The 18,822-nt window shown below is 60.0% G+C and overlaps 3 protein-coding genes across 17 annotated transcripts in view; 2 read left to right on the top strand and 1 right to left on the bottom strand.

The window, feature by feature from the left end:
- The window catches only part of TPCN1 (two pore segment channel 1), a 45,855-nt gene extending 41,783 nt beyond the window's left edge, over positions 1–4,072 (top strand). For 6 of the 13 annotated variants that reach the window (XR_011729744.1, XR_011729745.1, XR_011729743.1 and 3 more), the window contains 3 exons: positions 239–319; positions 1,431–2,769; positions 2,897–4,072. Coding sequence is in view for 6 of the 13 variants with exons in the window: in XM_071763418.1 (XP_071619519.1) it covers positions 239–319; positions 1,431–1,553 (204 nt within the window). In the remaining 7 variants the exon portion in view is untranslated. Of the gene's footprint in view, positions 1–238; positions 320–1,430 lie in introns of those variants that run through there. The other 7 variants (XM_071763418.1, XM_071763420.1, XM_071763417.1 and 4 more) reach the window with 2 other exon arrangements.
- Positions 4,073–5,112: 1,040 nt separating this feature from the next.
- SLC8B1 (solute carrier family 8 member B1) lies at positions 5,113–10,610 on the bottom strand. Its single transcript, XM_071763422.1, has 15 exons — positions 10,285–10,610; positions 9,682–9,834; positions 9,550–9,602; positions 9,394–9,451; positions 9,034–9,139; positions 8,756–8,923; positions 8,568–8,675; positions 8,426–8,482; positions 8,077–8,207; positions 7,767–7,908; positions 7,274–7,395; positions 6,920–7,073; positions 6,743–6,823; positions 6,176–6,240; positions 5,113–6,093 (listed from the first exon to the last, which is right to left on the bottom strand). Exons 1-15 carry the CDS (start codon positions 10,459–10,461, stop codon positions 5,896–5,898), a joined length of 1,773 nt encoding a protein of 590 aa, XP_071619523.1. The 5' UTR covers positions 10,462–10,610; the 3' UTR covers positions 5,113–5,895.
- A 1,493-nt stretch (positions 10,611–12,103) lies between these two features.
- PLBD2 (phospholipase B domain containing 2) lies at positions 12,104–17,043 on the top strand. 3 transcript variants are annotated; one of them, XM_071762882.1, is made up of 12 exons: positions 12,104–12,337; positions 13,071–13,164; positions 13,270–13,428; positions 13,765–13,865; positions 14,221–14,435; positions 14,515–14,609; positions 14,703–14,863; positions 14,969–15,064; positions 15,391–15,462; positions 15,582–15,734; positions 16,149–16,311; positions 16,419–17,043. In XM_071762882.1, exons 1-12 carry the CDS (start codon positions 12,129–12,131, stop codon positions 16,584–16,586), a joined length of 1,686 nt encoding a protein of 561 aa, XP_071618983.1. In that variant the 5' UTR covers positions 12,104–12,128; the 3' UTR covers positions 16,587–17,043. The 3 variants fall into 3 exon arrangements, with proteins under 3 accessions (XP_071618983.1, XP_071618984.1, XP_071618985.1); XM_071762883.1 differs by having other exon boundaries at positions 16,188–16,311; positions 16,419–16,939; XM_071762884.1 differs by lacking the exon at positions 16,149–16,311 and having other exon boundaries at positions 16,419–16,736.
- Positions 17,044–18,822: the final 1,779 nt, after the last annotated feature.

Here is an 18,822-nt window from a genome sequence, read left to right as displayed (position 1 = left end):
GGGGATCTGCTCAGGGTTATTTGTCCCAGCCTGCAGTAGATACCTGCATTTGTTTAGGTGATGTGCACCCTAAAATGCCTTTTTTCCATGACAGCAGAAGGCCAAGTTAGCCCAGGCTCATCAGTAGAGGGTGGATGTTTGCAGGAAGGATGTTTGAATTCACAGGCCTGATCCTGTGAGCTGCTCAGTGACTGATAAATGTATTTGTTGGTTTTTTCCTCCTCCCCCAACCCTTCAGCAAATGTCAGCAGTGTTTCTGGGACGCAGATCAAGAACCAAGAGTGATTTGAGTATGAAGATGTACGAGGAGGAGATCCAGGTATGTGGGCCTGAGCTGGAAATAGTCTCTGTGGTGAGCCAGAGACTGCCTAAAAATAACAAACCATCCTTTTAAACCCAGGCAGCCATGTGCTCTGTGAGCAGGGTGGGCAGCAGATGAAGTGGAGATTGATCTGTTCTTGCACTTGGGGACTTGCTGAACCCACAGAGCACATCAGAGCTTCCTGGGTGGGTGCAGGTGTGTGTCAGCTGAGTCACGTCCAGCTTGGTTGGGCTCACCTGGGCTGGTATTTGCTGGGGTTAAGGGCACTATTCCTGAACTCTTAATATGTTAAGCTGCTGGAATGTGGTTGTGTTTGAGCTTGGGTGTGTCTGTGACACAGGAACCAAGTGCTCTCTACCCCAGGCAGGTATGAGCAGTGCTGAGGTGGGAAATGCTCCCATCAGCTGGTTCTCTGGGTTGGTTAGGACATTCCTGCTAGCACCCTTCATGGGCAGGAGCTCTACACCCCCATGGTTTTGGTCACCGTGGTGCCTGACAGATGTTCATCCCCAGGCTGAAGGTTATGGGCCAGCATAATTATTGGTACTGAAAGAATTAATCTCGTAACAATTAGAATCTGTCCTTTGTCCCCTGGTCAGCTGGCCTGGGGATGAGTCATTGGTCCTCCTAACAAGAATAAACATGTTATTTGCCATGGAGCTGGGTGGATATCTGCAGAGAAGCTCCCTGCTTAGTCTCTGATCCAGGGATTTAACATGTTGAGCACCCTGGGTGCTGCCCAGGATTGGGAGCAACTCCGCAGATCCCAAACATCACCGGGAAATCAGCAGTGGAGTCCTGGACATTCAGGAGGGCACATCCTGTGAGAGGGATGGTTTCTGCCCAGCTTGGTCACTTCAGCCAGCTGGAGCCAAGCCAGAGCTGGTAGTTCTTGATTGGAGTGTGGGTGGCAAGGTCTCAGTGTGTCCAGCACAGCCAGGTTGTCCCAAGAGGGTGGGATCAGTGCAGGGCTTTAGGAAGAGCCCTCTGTGCCCTCCTTGGAGGGCAGAGCAGCCAAAAGCTCTGTCCTTGGGGTCCTGCTGAGGGGCTGCAAGGCCAGCGTGGGGCAGGGCCTGATGGTCTCCATGTCTTGGATCTCCTGTTGCAGGAATGGTATGAGGAGCATTCCAGAAAAGAGGAATCTCAGACACCCACTCAAGAGCCTGCATCTGCTTCCAACAGCTCTCTGAAGCCCCGGAGCCTCCGACAACGTTCCCAGACTGTCATTTAGGCTTTGCTGACTGGAGCCACCCTCTATGCAATAACCTGGAGTATTCCTTCCCAGCCCATGTGTTGGGACAGTGTACATAGATCCCTTCAGTGTAGGGTTTGAATCTTTTCCCCTAGGCAGTGAATTGCAGAAAAAAACCAAACAACAAAACAAACGTCAATCCAGAGGTCCAGGGGACCCTGTGAGGCTGCTGTGCACAGGCTGAGCATGCTGCCCATGTTTAGCACAGAGCCAACACCTGGGGCAGAGCAGAGACCTTCCTCTGAGCCACTGCCCCACCAACAGACCTGGGGGAAAGGGAAGTGGAATCCATTAACAACAGGGAGTGCACTGAAGCCACCTGCTTAATAGTAAAACCTTTGCCCTTTTTGAAGATCTCTTTTGCTTAGAGGGTACCACTAACCTAGGAACAAAAGATCAGGGAATGGGTTTCTGTTTCTTCTCCACCTTCCTTATTCAAAGGAAGGGGAGGTGGCGTAAAATTTCAGCACTTTTGGAAGAGCAGTCTGCTTTTCCCCTCCTCTTTGGCACACCTGGGTACACTCCCTGTAGCAGATGAAGCTTTGATTATTGAATTTTGCTGTCCCTGAGCAGTTCTGTGGCAGCTGGAGGCAGAACTGAGGGCCAGCATCTTTTTGGGGAGAGGAATTCTGTCTCTGCTGTAGCTATGCAACATCTGTGTCACTGCTGGTCAGTTCTGCCCATGGGACTGGGATTGCCTCTGTACCCCCCAAAACTCCTGTCCCTGCTCAGTGAGGGGGGGAGGGAGGCTCTGCAGGGGGACAGTGGCCACTTGGGCCACTTGCTCTGTAAATGGCAAATCTCTGGCTGGTCTTTAGCTCAGATACATGACTAGGAGGAAAAAATGGATGGATCTGCATCTAAGTCTGACTTCTGCCTGGCTGTGGGTTAAGGAGAGCTCTGGGCATCAACCAGTGCTGCTGGTGAGTCCTCAGCCAGGCCATTGCTTGGTACAGGTGTTGCTCCTCCCTTGCTCTCACCCTGCAGATGCCTTCCTCAGGCTGCCCAGTGCTGAGTTGCATCTTAGGAAGATCCACTGAAGAGTTTACTGCTCCTCTGAAATTTGCACGCAGAAGGGATGTGGAAGATGATGATTCTTCTCACTTGTCTGCTTTTCTGGGCAGCTCTGGGAGCTGAGAGATGGAAAGAAAGAGGGGCAAAGGGATCTGCCACGTTTATTCTGTGATCATGGCAGGTTGTGTTTCGTTGTTTCGTTGCCCACAATGTGATAAGAACCTGCCTGTAGATCCCCTTTTTTTTCCCCTGTCAGAAGTGTCAGCTGGGAGGCTCCCCTCACCTCTTGCTGTTTGATCTTTTCTCAGGTTCAGACTAAGGGCAGAGCTGGCAGGAGAGGCTTTCTCCCCCTCCAGCTAGACCAGGCACTGGGAAATGTGTGTGCCCATTCCCTCTGTCCCAATCCCAGAGTTTTCCTCGGAAGCCTCTCCACGTGGCACAAGGAGAGTGGGGAAGGACTGATCCTCCCTGGGCAGCTCAGGAACATTTCCTGCATGGATGAGGCTTTGAGAAGTGGGCAAGACAGAGCTGCTGCAGAAACCCCTGGCTCTGGGATGGAAGGAGCAGGTGAGCAGCTCTTAGGGCAGCACACACCCCAGCCCTCTGCTCTTGCCAAATTCCCTGGGTGCCTCAGGGTAAATTCTTTCTTTCCTCTCTGGGTACTGCAAGTATGAAACTATTTCTGAGCTAAACCACGAAGGACCTTAAAGGGCTGTTTTTCCAAACCATAAATTCAGCCACAAATTCTGAGCAGTGCAGTCGTTGTTCTTGCAAGGACTCTGCATGGAGTCACAGCCTGGGAGGTTTATCCAGATTAGTCCTGGGGCTGGGGGGGATGGTGGTGATTCTGGTTAAGTTGTGGGCAGGACAAATGAGCATTGTGAAGGTTTGGGGGGGAAAAAAATGTGGCTGTGCTTAAACTTCACATTCTCCTACAGCCTGTTTCTCCTTGCCAGTGACTTTTCTTGGGGGTTGGGGGGGGAGGGTGTTTTTTTTTCTGGTGTTTTTAAGGTGTGAAAGGAGCTGCAGCTTTAAGCTCTGTCCAGGGGTGCAGTTATCTGCAATAATGGGGCTCTTGTGTCCCAGAGCCAGGAATGCTTGGGCCTGGAGTTCAGGTGCTGCTGCTTTTCACACTGAGGTGTTGATCCGCCCCTAATTAATAATGTATTAATTATTTTTGTAAACCAAGGAAGGTCACAGAAGTTTACTTTCCTTCCATGCAACTTTTGGAAGGAAACAAAGTTTGAGTACGGGGCATCCCCTTGTATTTATCCTCCTCTCCACCCCCCAACCTGACACACAGACTAATGATAGAGACAATCATTTTGTAGGGAGCAAGGCAGGAAGCACTGCAGGATTTTGTATGCTGGCCTTTTGTTTATAAAATGATTTTATGGACATGCCTGTAAAATGTTCTGTAGTTTGTTTTGTTCTCTTTTGTTTTTTTCTAGCACAGTAATAAAAAGCATCCTCAGCTTTGTAAATGCAGAGTCTCCCTTTCCTCTTCCCATGTTATTCCAGGCACAGGGCTTGGCTGCAGCTGGAACATTTCACTGGGTTTGAAGAGGAGGGGTGTCTGCCTCCCTCTTCGGTGGCAACAGCCTGCCTGGGCATATTTTGCATGCATGCCCTGCTGAGCTGCTCTGAATTCTTGTTCTGGACACTCCTGGACCTTGCAAAGCACCCCATCTGCCCTCCCCCCTGCCTGGTTTTCCCCTAAACATTAAGCTAATGCTTTCAAACTTGCTTTTTAAAGCTACCCCCACACGATATTTAAAGTTGGAAGTTTTTTTTTTAACCCTGTAGCTCTGTGTCAGTATGTTGGCCATTGTTTTGGTTGCTTCAGCCCTGCTGTGTGTCGGGGGGGTGGGCAGCTGCTGGTACCCAGTGAGCAGGTTTAGAGCAGAGCCAATAGCTGAGACACAAGGGAGCCTGTTTTTTTTTATTATTTATTTTTTTTGTGTGTGAAATCCTCTATCTGTTTAGAAAAAGGAGAAATGATCTGGGTCCAGGAAGCTGCTGGCACCCCTAGAAGGGAGCAGGAACCAGGTCTGGCAGTTGTGCTTCTTGCAAAAGAGCCCCTTGCCCAGCAGGAATGCATTTCTCTGTCCCCAGCACGGAGATTTCCAGGGGCTCCAGTGGGCAGCAGGAGCACCAAGCCCAACCACCCTGCTTCCCTTGGGCTGTCCCCACCAGTGTCCCCATCCCCAGGGAGCTGGGTGATGCTGTCCCCGTGCCACAGAACCACTGACACTGCAGTTCCCAGCCCTGCAGCCAAATGCCTGAGCCAGGCACGTGTGACTGCTCTTGGGAAATCCACTGCTGCTGAAGCCAGAGGAAACCACTTCCCCAGCTGCTGGGGACAACACGGAGGGGGTCAGGCCCCACAGCCCCCCCTGCTGCTGCTGGCTCAGTGCTGGGAAAGCCAAGGGTGAACCCTCTCCCCCTCCAAGCAAGCTGAGAGGTGCTGTGCTGGGTCCAGAGCAGGAGAAAACACCCCCACAGCAAACACCACAAGTCAAGGTTGGGTTTGTGTTTGGTTTATGTATTGCAATTTCTTTTTTTTCTTTTTTTTTTTTTTTTTTTCCCCCATTGCCTAAACCTAACCTCCTGCCTGAGGCTAACCCTGTGTGTGTGGAAACCTCCGGGCCCTCTCCTACAGCTCTGTCCACCCAAGGAGGAGAAAAGTAGGATCTGAAACCCAAGTTGAAAAATAGAGCTCAAAAAAGGAGGGGCAACCGGCCACCCTGGTTTGGTGGGGTTTTATTTTCTTTTCCTCCAGCTCTGCTTGTGTTCAAAGCCAGTGCTGCCCTGGAGCTCTGTCTCACCTTAACCCCGTCTGGCGTTGCTTCAGCTGTTATTTCAAACCTGCCATGTGAACACGTCCTGACCTTTGCAATGACAAACCCGGCATGGAACCACCCCCTGCAGCTTGACCATCCCAGCCCTGTCCCTGAGCAGCCAGGATGGAGGTGGGGAAGGGAAAGTGAAAGTCTTGAAGAGGTAAAACTTCTCCTGCTGCGAGCCTGGGCTGGAGCTGCCCCCTCCTCTGCCCCTGCCAGCAGACTGGGAGGAAGCCAAGGTCTTAACCTCACTCCTGCTCCCAGCTACCGTGAGTTAAAGAAGATGAAAAGGAGTGAGGAGAGGACTTAGCTAGTGACCAACTGCTCCTTTTCCTTTCCCTGAGCACAACCAACCAACCAGCACCCAGCAGGTGGTGGGGTTCCCCTGGCAGGGAGAGGGCACAGGGAGGTCCTGATCTGGGGGTCAGACAGAGGGAGAGCCAGGGATGGATGTGTGGGACTGGTCAGATAACAGAGAGATGGATCACCCGGAACTCAGTGAGCAGGGCCAGGCAGAGGAAGGCCAGGTAGTAGAGGATGAGGCAGATGCCATAAGCCTTGCCCAGCTGGAAGCACTGAGCTGGCACCGACACAAAGGAGAAAACCAAGCTCAGCCCCAGGGCTCCAGCCAGGATCCAGACCAGGAGGCTGTCAGGCTCCAGCTGCCAGAGAGATGGGAAGGAAGCCACGTGGAGTGACACTGAGGTCCTGCTGCCAGCCTCACCCATGCCACCATGTCCTTACCTTCACCACCAGCTGGGTGCTGGTCATCTGCAGCAGGCAGCCGAGTCCCACGCCAACAAGGATGTCTGGGGCACGTTCAGGATGGGGATGAAGCACAAGGGACCTCAGGGGAGTGATGGGGTCAGTCGTGTCCCTCCTGCTCCAGGCAGGGGGACAGCATTGTCCCTCCTCCTTCGTGCACCCCGTGGCTGCTGCCTCACCCACCGTGTCCTGCTCGTGGGGAATGGAGCATTCGAGGAGTGGGACTTTGGGACCACCCAAAGCCTGCTGGAGGGTGGCACAGCCTCTGCCCCTCCTTTTGTTGGCAGATCCCAAATCTGCCAGACCAGACCAAACCCCTACTCTGCTGGGACTGGGACAGCCCTGGGGACAGGGTTCACCAATACCACACCAGTCCCCCTGCACTGAGGACATCAACAACATCCCAAGGACCCTGGGATGGATCCTGCCCAGCTCCTTCCCAGGGTTCCCCCAGAAGCCGGGGCTCCCACTGGGCTGCTGGCAGGGAAACTGAGGCAGCCTCTGCCCCAGGTACCCGTTCTCTTCCCCCTGGCACCCAAAGGATACTGAAGATGATGCCCCCAAAGCAGGCAGAGAAGGCCATGCGTGGGTAGCCCTGCCGTGCCATGGTGAGGTCGGAGAACGTGTCTGCAGAGGGAGAAGGGGAGACCTTGGGGGATGCCAGGGGGAAGGGTGTCCCTGGGGTGTCCCTGGGGTGTTAAAGGGGCACAGCAGGACCCTTACCACCGATGCTGTTGCCCCAGGCCAGCAGTGTCAAGCCCAGCACGGTGTTGCTCAGCTGGAAGATGACACCCAAGGTCCGGAGGATGTTCACCAGCTCGGTGGCTGCGGCGTTGATCCACATGGCACTGGCCAAAAAACCAAGGAAGGCAAATACCTGCCAGGAAGAGGGGTAAGGTGGTCCCTGGGTGTGTCGTGCAGATCCTCCAGCCCGCCCTGTCCCTCCTGGGGACACTGGGGACTGGGAAGGAGGTCCTGGCTCCTGCTCTGCCCCCCTTTCCCCCCAGGACCCTCAGCCCAGTCCAGAGCAGTCTGGGTTGGTCCTTGTTGAGAGTTCAGGGCTGGGGGACACCTTACACAGTGGTACTTGGGTGGCTCCTCGTTGCTTGTGGTGAAGAAGATGGCAATGGCCAGGACAGAGCCAACCAGTGTGACCAGTGCCCAGACTGGGAAGATGCCCTGGATCTGGTACAGCCCATCTGCATGTGATGGAGAGAGGCATCATCTGAGCAGCTCTGCAGGCACCGTGTGGGCTGGGGCAGGATCTGCCCAGGCTCGTGGTACGAGGTAAAGCCTTGTCCCCTAGAGCCACCTCCACCCTTAGCCCAACTAGCACTGTGTCCCTTGGTGCCTCAGTTTCCCCAGAGAGCCCAGGCCTGATGCATTTTTCCCCAGGAACTAGATGTTGGGGACCCCAAACCCTTACCCCTGGGAGGAGCACAGAGCCATTCAGCTGCAAACCCAGCCTGTCCTACCCCCTCCCAGAGGGTCCCAGCTCCAAAGGGCTCCTCTGGTCCCCATCTGGATCCTGTCACCTCCCAGGTGTCCAGGGGCTGCCCCAGGGTCTTACAGCTGCCTGACTTGAGGGTGAGGATGCAGACCAGGGGGCTGGTGAGGATGTGCAGGCAGTTGAGGGGTCTCTTCCAGTTCAGGTCATCCTTGTCAGGGTCCACAACAGGAACAGTGAGCAGCAGCACCAGCTCCACCGGCACCTGGGAGGAACAAACCCCCAAGAGGGGACATCCCGGGAGATGCCCCATGGCTTGTCCCCAAGCCTACCTGCTCCTGTCCCACCATCCCTGCTGCAGAGCCCGGGGGAGAGGAGACAGCCCCGGGGGGCCAGCAGGGAGGGAGGGGGGATGCCCCATGCTGGGCCTCACCTTGAAGACCTTGAAGAGCCTCCAGTACCAGGGCTTCCTCCTCCACTTGCGGCAGTCCAGGGGGCTGAGGGCAGAGGTGAGGATGTGCAGGGAGGTCTCCTGGGAGGGCAGCAGGGGCCGGTACTCCTCACCTGTGAGGGGCCAGGGTGGCTGAGCAGAGCAGGGGGCTCTGGGGGCACCCCTGCTCCTTCTAGCATGGAGCGTGGGGCTGTGCTCACCTGCATGGCCCCAGGGACATCCCCCTGCCCCAGGGACACCCCATGGGCTCAGCCATGCATGGAGCAGCTTGGGGGGGGGGTGTCCCTGGGACCCCCGAGGACAGAGCGGAGCCCCCCCAAGACCAACATACCGTAGTCCCCGCTGTTTGTGCCTGAGGACTCCCCCTCCTCAGTGTCTGTTGCCATCTCTAGGGGGAAGAGAAGAGATGGGGGGCAGCGGAGGGAGACCCCAGGACACTGAGGGTCCCGTTGGCACAGCTGAGCAGCCCTTACCTGGCTCCCAGGGCCTGGGGGGGGCCAGGCCTTCTCGACGCTGCCGCTGGTGGATCCAGGTACAAAGCACCACGGCGAAGACATAGAAGATGTAGAGCCCCAGGTAACCTAGGGTGGGGGGACAAAGGGGGGTTACAGCACCCCAGGCTGCTCCCACTGCCCCAGCCCCAACCCTCCGTGCTGCTCACCCAGAGCCTCTCCCAGCGTGATCCTGCCGAAGTAGAGGACCACGAAGGTGAGGAAGACGGCCACCATGTAGAAGATGACATCCCTGAGGAAAGGCCTGGAGGCAGCTGTGAAGGGCTTGACCAGGGCGATGCCTCCGGCCACCACCGTGGTCACAAAGACACCAGCACCTGCCAGTGCAACGGGGCCCTCTCAGGGGAGCACATCCCACAGCTCCACAGTGTCCCCAGACCTCATCACCCCCACCCTGAGCTGGCAGCCCCCAGTGGGGTCTCCTTACCAAAGACAGCCCCAATGGCCAGCCCCGCTGTCCGGGGGTTGGAGAAGGCCACCACAGCACTGAAGACATCTGGTGCTCCATTGCCAAAGGCCAGGAAGGTGACACCATGGAGAGAAGACGTCAAGGAAAGAGCTGGTGGCCTCCTCCTCCAGGGGGACAGGACGCCTGCCCACTCCTGCCACCATAGGAGCTCTGTCCTGGTGCTGCCACACCACCCCTGGCCCTGCTGCCACCTCTGACTCACACCCCAAGTCAATTGTTTTTTCTCCTGGCACAGTGCCAAAGGGACACAAAGTGGCCCCATCACAGTCATCACCTGCCCTTGCATCCCCCCCTCCCCTCGTGCCCTGCCAAGGATACTGCCACGTTGTGGGACAGCTTCAGGTTGGTGGAGATGGCTGACAAGTTGGGACAGAAGCTGGAAAGACAGAGGAGGAGGCAGAGAAGGGTGACAGGGCTTCTCTGGGACTACGGTCCCCCTGCCCACCTCAGGGACCCCCCCACGGGGCTACTCACAACTTCTCTGCTGTCACACCGAGGATGATGAACAGGTAGAGGAGCCAGAAAGCCTGTGGGATGGCAGAGAGGGCTCGGTGGGGTCCCACACCCCAGAAGCTGAGCATCCCCCCCCCTGACGCCCATCCTTACGTAGAGGGTGACAGCCAAGGGGAGCAGCCGGGGGGGGAAGACACAGAAGACCCCCTGGAGGTAGTCGAGGAATCCGCCCTCCAGCCGGCAGTCCGGGTTGCTGCGGATGAAGTGGCACCACTCGGAGCTGTTGTGGGTCCGAACCTCCCAGCACTGTGGGGCAGAGAGGGGGGGTGCTTGGCAGGGTACCCAAAAAAAACAAAAAAAACCCATCCCCAGCCTGGGTACCCACTGTCCTCCAGGGAGAGCTGCCACCGGGTCACCCCGTTCCGCTGCTGGCGGGAGGTCACTGCCACCCCTGCCTCAGTTTCCCCATCTGTGTTGCGGGTCAGTGGCCAGCGGGGGCAAAATCCTTGTCCCCAGGGGTCCCCTCCCATCCCTCCCCCCCAGCCCCGGCCGTGGGAAGGCGCCGGCCTGGCAAGCGGCGAGGTTTTTGGAGGAGAAAACCAGCAGCGGAGGAAATCCTGGTAAGATCCCCGCTGCGATCACCGCCGGGAGGGAAGGGGGTGGAGAGGGGCAGCAGGGACAGAACGGGACCCCCCACACACTCCCATGCATCCCTCCCACCGCCCCCCCAAACCCCGCCGAAGTCCCCACACTCACATCCAGGCCCCGGCTGTGGCTCGGAGCATCCCCCCCGGGGGGCACCGTGCACCCCAGGTCCAGCAGCTGCGGGGTCATCCCCATGTCCCCCGCCAGGACCCCGGCCAAGCCGAGGGCTCCAGTTGGCCCCACGGCACCCTGCCCCACGGCACCCTGCCCCATGGCACCCTGCCCCATGGCGGGGGGTGCTCTACCGCTGGCAGCGACCCCCGGGGAGGGGGAGCAGGGACAGGTCCGGGACCCCCATCCCGCAGCTCCCCGGGCAGGGCGGAGATAGGGGGGTGAAGGGAAGTGGGGGAAAGAGTTAAAAATAAATAGTTAAAAATTAAAATAAGAATAAAAATAACGAGAAAAGGCACAGCCCCGTGCGGACAGGCTGCAAAACACGCTCTGCTCTGGGCGGGGGGGGGATTCAGCCCCAGGGCCGCTCCCAGCCCCCGGCGCCAGCGGAGCTAAGGGAGAGATGGGGAAGGGGGGGAAAGGCTTCAGGGCAGAGAGGGGGTCCTCGGCACCGATCCCCCCACGCAGGGCCCGCAGGGACCCCTCCCCAAGCCAGGGAGGGGACGAAGAGACCCCGATGCGGGTGGGGTTGAGGACCCAGGGTTGGGTGGGAGATCTCGGGGCGGGGGCTGCCGAGGGGATGCTCGGGGATGCCGCGGGGAGCCAGGGGACCCCACCCGCCCCGCGGACCCACCGTGGCAGCACGGCCCCGCTGTCGTGTGCGGGCAGCTGATCCCCCTAGGCCCCCCCCCCCGTGTCTTAAAGGGGCCGCGACACTCCGCTCTTAAAGCGACAGCGTCACGTTTTTACATGTGGCTGTCGCGGAGTAAGGGGGAGCCCCTGCTCGTCCTGTGTCTGTGTGTGTGTCCCAGCACCATCCCCGCTGTCTGCCCCGTCCCGCCCAATCCCAGTGCCTACTGGTGTCCGAACACCACCCCCCCTCGGATGTTGCACCCACTCAGCCCCTGTTTGGGGTGACCCCCTCAAACCGGGCAATCTCGGTCTCATCACGCGTGGGCGTCTGTGTGCATCACATGCACGGCCGAGAAGGTTGGTTCAGAGGGGGCAGCACATTGAGGGGCACTGGGGGCTGCGGGAGGGGGACACGGATCTGCCCAGCCCCCCGTGCCGGTGGCCCCAAAACCCAGCAGAAGGGTCCCTCTCCCCCCGTCCTCCACATCCTCCCCCCCCTCCTCCCGCTATAGTATCCTATAGTGTCCTGCTCCACGGTTGTGTCCTTGGGTCCCCAGCCCACTCGTGGGCGGTGGGGAGGGCCTGGGCACTTTACGCCCCCCCGGGGTGTTTTCACCACCACAGGCAGGGAGCTCCGAGCCGTCTGCCCCCTCCCCGCCAGGACACCCCGGCCTCGGGGGACTTTGCCCGCCGGCGGAGCGGGGAGGGAGTAAACAAGAGCCGGCCGGGATTGCACAAGGTGGGGACCGCGGGATGGTGACGTGGGACGGGGACCAGCACCTCGGTGTCACCGCCGGCCAAAATCCCCAGGAGGCCTCAACACCTCCCCTCCCCCCACACCCAGGAGGCCAAACTTTCACTGAGTCGCCCCCCACGGGCCGCTCCGCCTGCGGATGGACCCCACGGAAGTCCCCACGGCGAGGGGCCGGGGGGCCACGGGTGCTCCCCAGTGGTGGAACACAGCTTGGGGACCCGCACATCTGCTGGGGACGTGGGGCTAGGGGTACGGTCCGGAGCGCGGCGCGGATACATGCGGGTGTTTTGGTTGGAATTAAGGCGGAGGGGCAAGCGGACCCCCGCCCACCAGCCACCCGGACGTGTCCATCGCCCCCAGCCCCGCCCCGGTCCCGCCCCCCGGTCCGGTCCCCGCCATGGCAGCCCTGCGGACGCTGCTCGGGGTCGTGCTGGCCGCTGTCCTGGCCGCGGGGGGGACCGGGGCAGCCCCCGCCGCCGCTTCCCCATCGCCCCGCAACGTCTCGGTGCTGCTGGAGCCCGGTTCGGAGCAGCTCCGCGTTCTGCCCGGCCGCCTCCCCGCCGCTGTCGCCTGGGCCAGCATCGACGACCGCATCCCCTCCGTCGGGTAGGGTCGGGACGGGGGTCCGGGGGGCTCGGGGCTCGCTCAGGAGTCGAGCGGGAGCGGGGAGGCGGCGGGGGGGCCCGGGGGAGCCGGGTCGGGTGGTTGTGCCTCGTCCCCCCTGTGTCTGTTCCCCCCCATCTCCTTCCCGTGACTCCCCCGTGTCCGTGTCACGCTCCCGTCCCTGACATTTGATCATGACATTTGATCCCCCTTTGATCATGAACCTCCCGTCATGTCTGTGTGTCTCCCCATGTCCATGTTCCCCCGTGTCCGTGACCCCCCCCGTGACCATGTCCTGCCCATGTCCCCCCATGTCCATGACCCCAGCCGTGACCGTGTCCTGCCCATGTCCCCCCGTGTCCATGACCCCTGCTGTGACCATGTCCTGCCCATGTCCCCCCGTGTCCATGACCCCCACTGTGACCATGTCCTGCCCATGTCCCCCCGTGTCCATGACCCCCACTGTGACCGTGTCTTGCCCATGTCCCCCCGTGTCCATGACCCCAGCCGTGACCATGTCCTGCCCATGGCCCCCCCGTGTCCGTGACCCCAGCCGTGACCATGTCCTGCCCATGGCCCCCCTGTGTCTACGATCCCCACCATGACCTCGTTCCTCCCATGTCCATGTGCTCCCACGTGGATGTCCCCACTGTCACTGTGTCTCCCGTGTGCCCATGTCCCCCCGTGTCCATGTCCTCGCCATGTCAGTGACCCCCCTGTGCCCGTGTCCCCCCAGCTGGGCCTTCCTGGAGGTGACCACCAACTCCTCATACAATGACAGCCTGCAGGCCTACGCCGCCGGGCTCGCCGAGGCTGCCGTCTCCGAGCAGGTAAGGGGGAGCCCACCCAGAACTGAAGTCCTGAGGGGTATAATGGGGTCCTTGTCCTCCCCCCTGGCCAGGCCCTGCCTCTGACCCCTCTGCCGTGTCTCCCAGCTGATGTACATGCACTGGATGAACACCATGGTGGGATACTGCGGCCCCTTCAAGTATGAGAGCGAGTACTGCGAGAAGCTGCGGAGCTACCTGGAGACCAACCTGGCCTGGATGGAGGAGCAGATGGAGCAGGGGCAAGACCCTGAGTACTGGCACCAGGTGAGGATGGGGTGCCCCCACCCTGGGTGAGCCCCCTGACTCCTCCCTGGGGCTTTATGAGGGGTGTCCGGGGTGCTGGCTGGGCTCCAGGTGGGATGACAGGGATGTGGCTGCTGTGGATCTTTCTCTGAGCAGAGGTGAACAGTGGCCTTTTCCATGCTGGAGCCTCACGTGCTGCTCTTGGGGTGTTCAGGGGGTCACTTGCTCGCCCCAAGACAGCACCAGGACCCACTGGATCTGGTGGGTGCCCGGAGGGAAGAGGGGACCTGGTCCTCCAAAATCCCTCACCCCTCTCCCTGCGGGAGGCAAGTGCCAGCTCTGTCCCTGTCCCTGCAGGTGCACCTGGCCCTGCTGCAGCTGAAGGGGCTGGAGGACAGCTACAACGGGCGCCTGGACTTCCCCCGGAGTGGGTTCACCCTGACACCCTTCGGCTTCCTGTGAGCTCCTTCTCAGAGGTGATGGGGGGGTTGGGCTGCTGCTGGGGGGGGATGTGGGGACAATTCTTGCATGTCCAGGGACACACAGTTCTGCTCCCAGTCCTCCTTGCCCACCTTCTCTGCTGGGGTGGAGGGGAGCAAAGCAGTTTCTCCTCCTCCCTGACATTGTGGTCTAGGTCTCCTCCAGGCCTGATGCAGCCTCTTGCCTCGGTTTCCCTACTGCTGTTCTTACTGCTTGTGCCTGCACCAGGATGGGATGGAGAAACACCTTCCAGCTCAGAGAGGCAGAGTGCCAGCTTTGCTGCTGGCCCAGGCTGTCCCCCACCTGATCCTCCACGGCTCTCTCCCTCCCCAGGCTGCTGCAGTTGGGGGGTGACCTGGAGGACCTGGAGTCCGCCCTGAACCGCTCCTCCCCACAGCGTGCCCTGGGCTCAGGCTCTTGCTCTGCTCTTCTCAAGCTGCTCCCAGGCCATCAGGATCTCCTGGTGGCCCACGACACCTGGAACTCCTACCAGTCCATGCTGCGCATCATCAAGAAGTACACCCTGCCCTTCCGCACCTCGGCCGGGGGTGGGTGTGCTGGGCTGGGGGGGCTGTGCCTCACACGCCCCTCCTCATCCTCCCCTCATTCTGCGTCCCCCTCCTCCAGGCAATTCTCAGATCCCTGGCAGCACTCAGGTGTTTTCCTCCTACCCCGGCACCATCTTCTCTGGAGATGACTTCTACATCCTCAGCAGCGGGTTGGTGAGTGTGTGTGTGTGGTGGGGGGGGGGGTTCTGGTCCTGGGGGACCCCTCCCTAGCCCTGCTGCCCTTCCCCATTGCTCCCCTCCCCACAGGTAGCACTGGAGACCACCATTGGGAACAACAACCCAGCACTCTGGAAGTACGTGGACCCACAGGGCAGCGTCCTGGAGTGGCTGAGGAACATCGTGGCCAACCGGTTGGCTCGCAGCGGCGCCGAGTGGGCCACCATCTTCCGACAGTTCAACAGTGGCACGTGAGCCAGGGGGATGGGCCTGGGAATCCTCCTGGTGATCCCGGGAACAGGGGGTGGGGTGGGTATGTCTCCCCACAGGAATCATCTGCCCCTTCTCTGTGCCAGGTACAACAACCAGTGGATGGTGGTGAACTACAACGTCTTCGCACCAGGGAGAGTGAGCCCACCACAGGGGCTGCTCACCGTGCTGGAGCAGATCCCGTGAGTGCCCCCCATCCATCCATCCATCCATCCATCCATCCATCCATCCATCCATCCATCCATCCACACCCTCCCCCTCATACACCAGCTCCTGCACTTTTTCTTCCCATGATTTTGTGGAAGCCCCAAGGGTGGGAGCTGAGGATGCAGATGCTGAGGATGCTGAAGGCTCTCCAGGGGTGCTTGTAGGCAGGTGATGGGTGCCCAGCACCCCTGGCTGGGATGGAGACAAAGCGGTGGGGACCCCCCCCAGCAGGGCTGCCCTCCCCCAGTCCCCACTCCATTTTTTCCATCTCTTCCAACTGATGCTCTTCCCCCAACTGCAGGGGCCTGGTGGTGGTGGCCGATCGGACAGAGCTGCTGTACCAGCAGGGTTACTGGGCCAGCTACAACCTGCCGTGAGCTCCAGCCAGCCCCATCCCACCACACCCACGTCCCACAAAGCGGGGGGCAGCCAACACTGGCCTGGTCCCCCTGCCTCGTTGGGTGCTGACTTGCTGGGTTCCCTCACCCTCAGGTACTTTGAGGAGATCTTCAACACCAGTGGGACCCTGGAGCTGGTGAAGAAGTATGGTGACTGGTTCTCCTACGACAAGAACCCACGTGCCCAGATCTTCCGACGGAACCAGACCCTGGTCCGTGACCTGGACTCCATGATCCGCCTGATGAGGTGGGTGCTGGGCACCTTCCCAAATTTGGGTGTCCCCCAGAGGTCTGCAACTTCTAACAAGGGCAGGGAGTGATGGAACAAGGGGGGGTGGCTTTAAACTGGCAGAGGGGAGATTTAGGCTGAACATAAGGAAGAAATTGTTTGGTGTGAGGGTGCTGAGCCCCTGGTTGCCCAGGTTGCCCCCAGAAGCTGTGGCTGCCCCATCCCTGGCAGTGTTCCAGGCCAGGTTGGATGGGGCTTGGAGCACCTTGGGCTGGTGGGAGGTGTCTGGATAATCCTTAGGGCCCCTCCAACCCACACCAGTCTGCTCCTCACCCTCTAACCCTCAGGGGTGATTTTTTTCATCACCCTGAATTTCCAGACATACATTTCCTTCCCCACCTTCACCACCACTCTCCCATGGCCTCTTCACAGGTCCAACAACTACCTGCAGGACCCCCTGTCCCGCTGCAGGGGCTGTGACCCCCCCCAGAACGCCGAGAACGCCATCTCTGCCCGCTCTGACCTCAACCCCCCCAATGGCACTTACCCCTTCCCTGCGCTGCGCCAGCGCTGCCACGGCGGCACCGACATGAAGGTGGGGGAGCAGGAGGGGTGTGTGGGGGGGGTCCCCTCTCGGGGGGGACCTGTGTTACCCTTCCCCAGGCTTGACTTGCACCCCTGTTTGTTCTCTTCCCCTCCAAGGTCACCTCCTGGGGCATGGTCCCCACCCTGGGGCTGGTGGCAGCCAGCGGGCCGGTGTGGGACGATGTCCCCCCCTTCCGCTGGAGCACGTCCCCCTGCAGTGCCCTGCTGCACATGGGGCACCCCGACCTCTGGACCTTCCCCCCCGTCAAGGTCCACTGGGACTGAGTGCCTGACACTGGGCTGAACCCGTCCGTCTGTCCGGTGCCACGACCCCCTCTAAGGGGGGCAGCTGGGTTTGGGGTGGGGGGGTCGCAGCGCTGCCATCTCTCCCCCATCCCCAGGGTGTGGGTGCAGGAGCCCCCCTGACTTGCTGCTTCTGCCCTGGCAGCTGCAGGGCTGGGGGGGCTCTGTGGGTCTGTCCCCCCCCAATCAAGGGGCTGCAGCGCCTGCCTGGGTGCTGACGCCCATTTATGGGGGGGGTCTTTCCAGAAAAGGGTGGGGGGACTCCTGGGGAGGGGGGGGGAAGAGTAGAGGGGAATGGCCTGGTTTGGCTGTGACAAATAAAAGTGTTGTCTGTAGCAGGGGTGGGGGGGCTGTCCTTGGGGGATTCTCTGGCATCTTGTACAAGAGTTGGGATCACGTTGTAGTCTTTTTTCCCTTCCCTCTCCCCCCCCCCCTCAGATTAATGGGGTGCTCGCTGCTTCTCTAGTGGGAAGCAGGCTGGGCTCTTTTGGGGTGAGGGCTGCTATGGTGCTGCTGCCTCAGAAGGGGTACCCGGGGTGGGACAGAGCTCACCCCCAGGACAGGGTGACCATCCTCAGCCCTTTTGTCCTCCCCTCCTTTGCCACCTGTGTCGTCCTCCCCCCAGCCCTGAAACCCCTGGTACAAAATCCTCTTACGCAGCTCCCTTGATCCTCTCCGCCTCGTTAGGAATAACGAGGTCATTACTGGGGGATTAATGAGCTGGGGCTCAGCAATGCTTTGAAGGTGCCAGGTTCCCACCGAGGCTGGGGGGTAGCTGGGGCCCCTTTGGGCTCTTGGGGGGCCTGGCTGCAGAGGGCCAGGGTGCAGCAGCTCTGGACTTTTGGGGTGCTGCCACCCCAAAAGCTGGGATGGGTGGATTGGAGAGGAGGTGGGATGCCCAAAACCCACTGTGCTGGGGGGGTGGCAGAGCTCGTGTTCATGTCCCCCGGTGTACCCATGGGGTAGGGGCTCCTGGGGCTGCTTGGAATGGTGGTCCCCGTGCCTCAGTTTCCCTGGGTAGGAGGAAGTCACTGCTACCAAGAGGCAGGGCAGTGAGGAGGGACAGGGACACGGATCCATGGCACGCTGGAAATGCAGCGGTGGCTGTGTTGCTGCTTCCCCTCCCCTTTTAATTTTTGTTTTCTTAAGAGTGGAAAACCCAACAGAAGTGCTCAGCCATCACCCCAGCTGCAGCAGCCGGTGGCTGAGGTTGCTGTGTCCCTCAGGAACCCTGGGCAAGGGATGTGACCAGGTGACAGCCTGGCATCACCTTCCCCTGGGCAGGGATGGAGATGGGGAGTAGGGCATGGGGTGAGAAAGGACTCCTGAGCACCCCAGGGCTGAGCCAAAACGTGGTGCCCTCTCCAAGGGGGTCCCTGTCCCCTGCCCTCTGGAGGGGGGGACCCTTGCACCATCCCCAGCACTTGTCCCCAGGCCCATCCCCAGGGAAGCACTTGCAGCCCTTCTGGGTGATGGGGGTGTCACTCCATGGCCTCTTCTCCAGGGGAGCTGGAGCACGTGTGACCCCCCCTTTTGGGGCCCCCATCACAGAAATCCTCCTCAACCCCTTCCCATGTCCAGTCCCCCATGTCCCCAAAGCAGCGTGGCTCCTCTCTGCAGGCAGCACTGTGCTTCTGTGCCCTTCACTCTGAACCCTCATGATGGGGTAAGCATGGGGGGAGCCAGGTAATTCACTGCCACCAAAGGCCATCTCCCTTGGGGACAGGGCTGTCCTGGAGCTCATGCCCTGCTTGCTGCTTATCATCAGTGGTGGTCTCAGGGGGCTTTTTTGCAGATTTTGGGTCCAGGCACTGAAGTCCCATATTCTGAGGCCTGTTTCACTTCCCAGCAGAGCTGGAGGGCAGCTGGGGGGGTTTGCAGCACAGTGTGTGTGCAGTCAGTGTCACGGCTGTGTCGGGTATGTGCCAGCTCGTGTGTGGCAGCTCCCCCCTTGGGACCCCCCTGGAGCCACCAGGGAAGGGACGGGACCAACCTTGTGCCAGAGCTTCTGCTTTCAGACACTGCCAGGGAGAGATCCTCCCCTCTACACTGGGCTGAGGGACTGAGGAGCTGGGACTGACCTTCCTCCTGAGCCCATCTTCCTCCTCCTTGCCTGCCAGGACAGAGCCAGAGGTAGGGAGTGTGCTGGGGGGACCCTTACCCTGGGGGGGGGTGTCATTAGGGCCGGGTGACAAGACCTGGGGTGTCCTGGAGGAAA

Source organism: Heliangelus exortis, chromosome 19 (assembly GCF_036169615.1).
Source record: "Heliangelus exortis chromosome 19, bHelExo1.hap1, whole genome shotgun sequence".
NCBI lineage: Eukaryota > Metazoa > Chordata > Aves > Apodiformes > Trochilidae > Heliangelus > Heliangelus exortis.
Note: the sequence above shows the minus strand (reverse complement) of the source record. Positions and strands in the feature narration are given on the sequence as shown.

What these genes read in the sequence shown, in the direction of transcription:
- PLBD2 (XM_071762882.1), top strand. Translation starts at nt 12,129, where the DNA reads ATGGCAGCCCTGCGGACGCTGCTCGGGGTCGTGCTGGCCGCTGTCCTG. An exon ending in ACCCTGAGTACTGGCACCAG is followed by an intron (nt 13,429 to 13,764) that starts GTGAGGATGGGG and finishes CTGTCCCTGCAG; the next exon opens with GTGCACCTGGCCCTGCTGCA. An exon ending in CTTCCGCACCTCGGCCGGGG is followed by an intron (nt 14,436 to 14,514) that starts GTGGGTGTGCTG and finishes CCCCTCCTCCAG; the next exon opens with GCAATTCTCAGATCCCTGGC.
- SLC8B1 (XM_071763422.1), bottom strand. Translation starts at nt 10,461, where the DNA reads ATGGGGCAGGGTGCCATGGGGCAGGGTGCCGTGGGGCAGGGTGCCGTG. An exon ending in GCCACAGCCGGGGCCTGGAT is followed by an intron (nt 9,835 to 10,284) that starts GTGAGTGTGGGG and finishes TCTGCCCCACAG; the next exon opens with TGCTGGGAGGTTCGGACCCA. An exon ending in AGCCACCCAAGTACCACTGT is followed by an intron (nt 7,074 to 7,273) that starts GTAAGGTGTCCC and finishes TCTTCCTGGCAG; the next exon opens with GTATTTGCCTTCCTTGGTTT.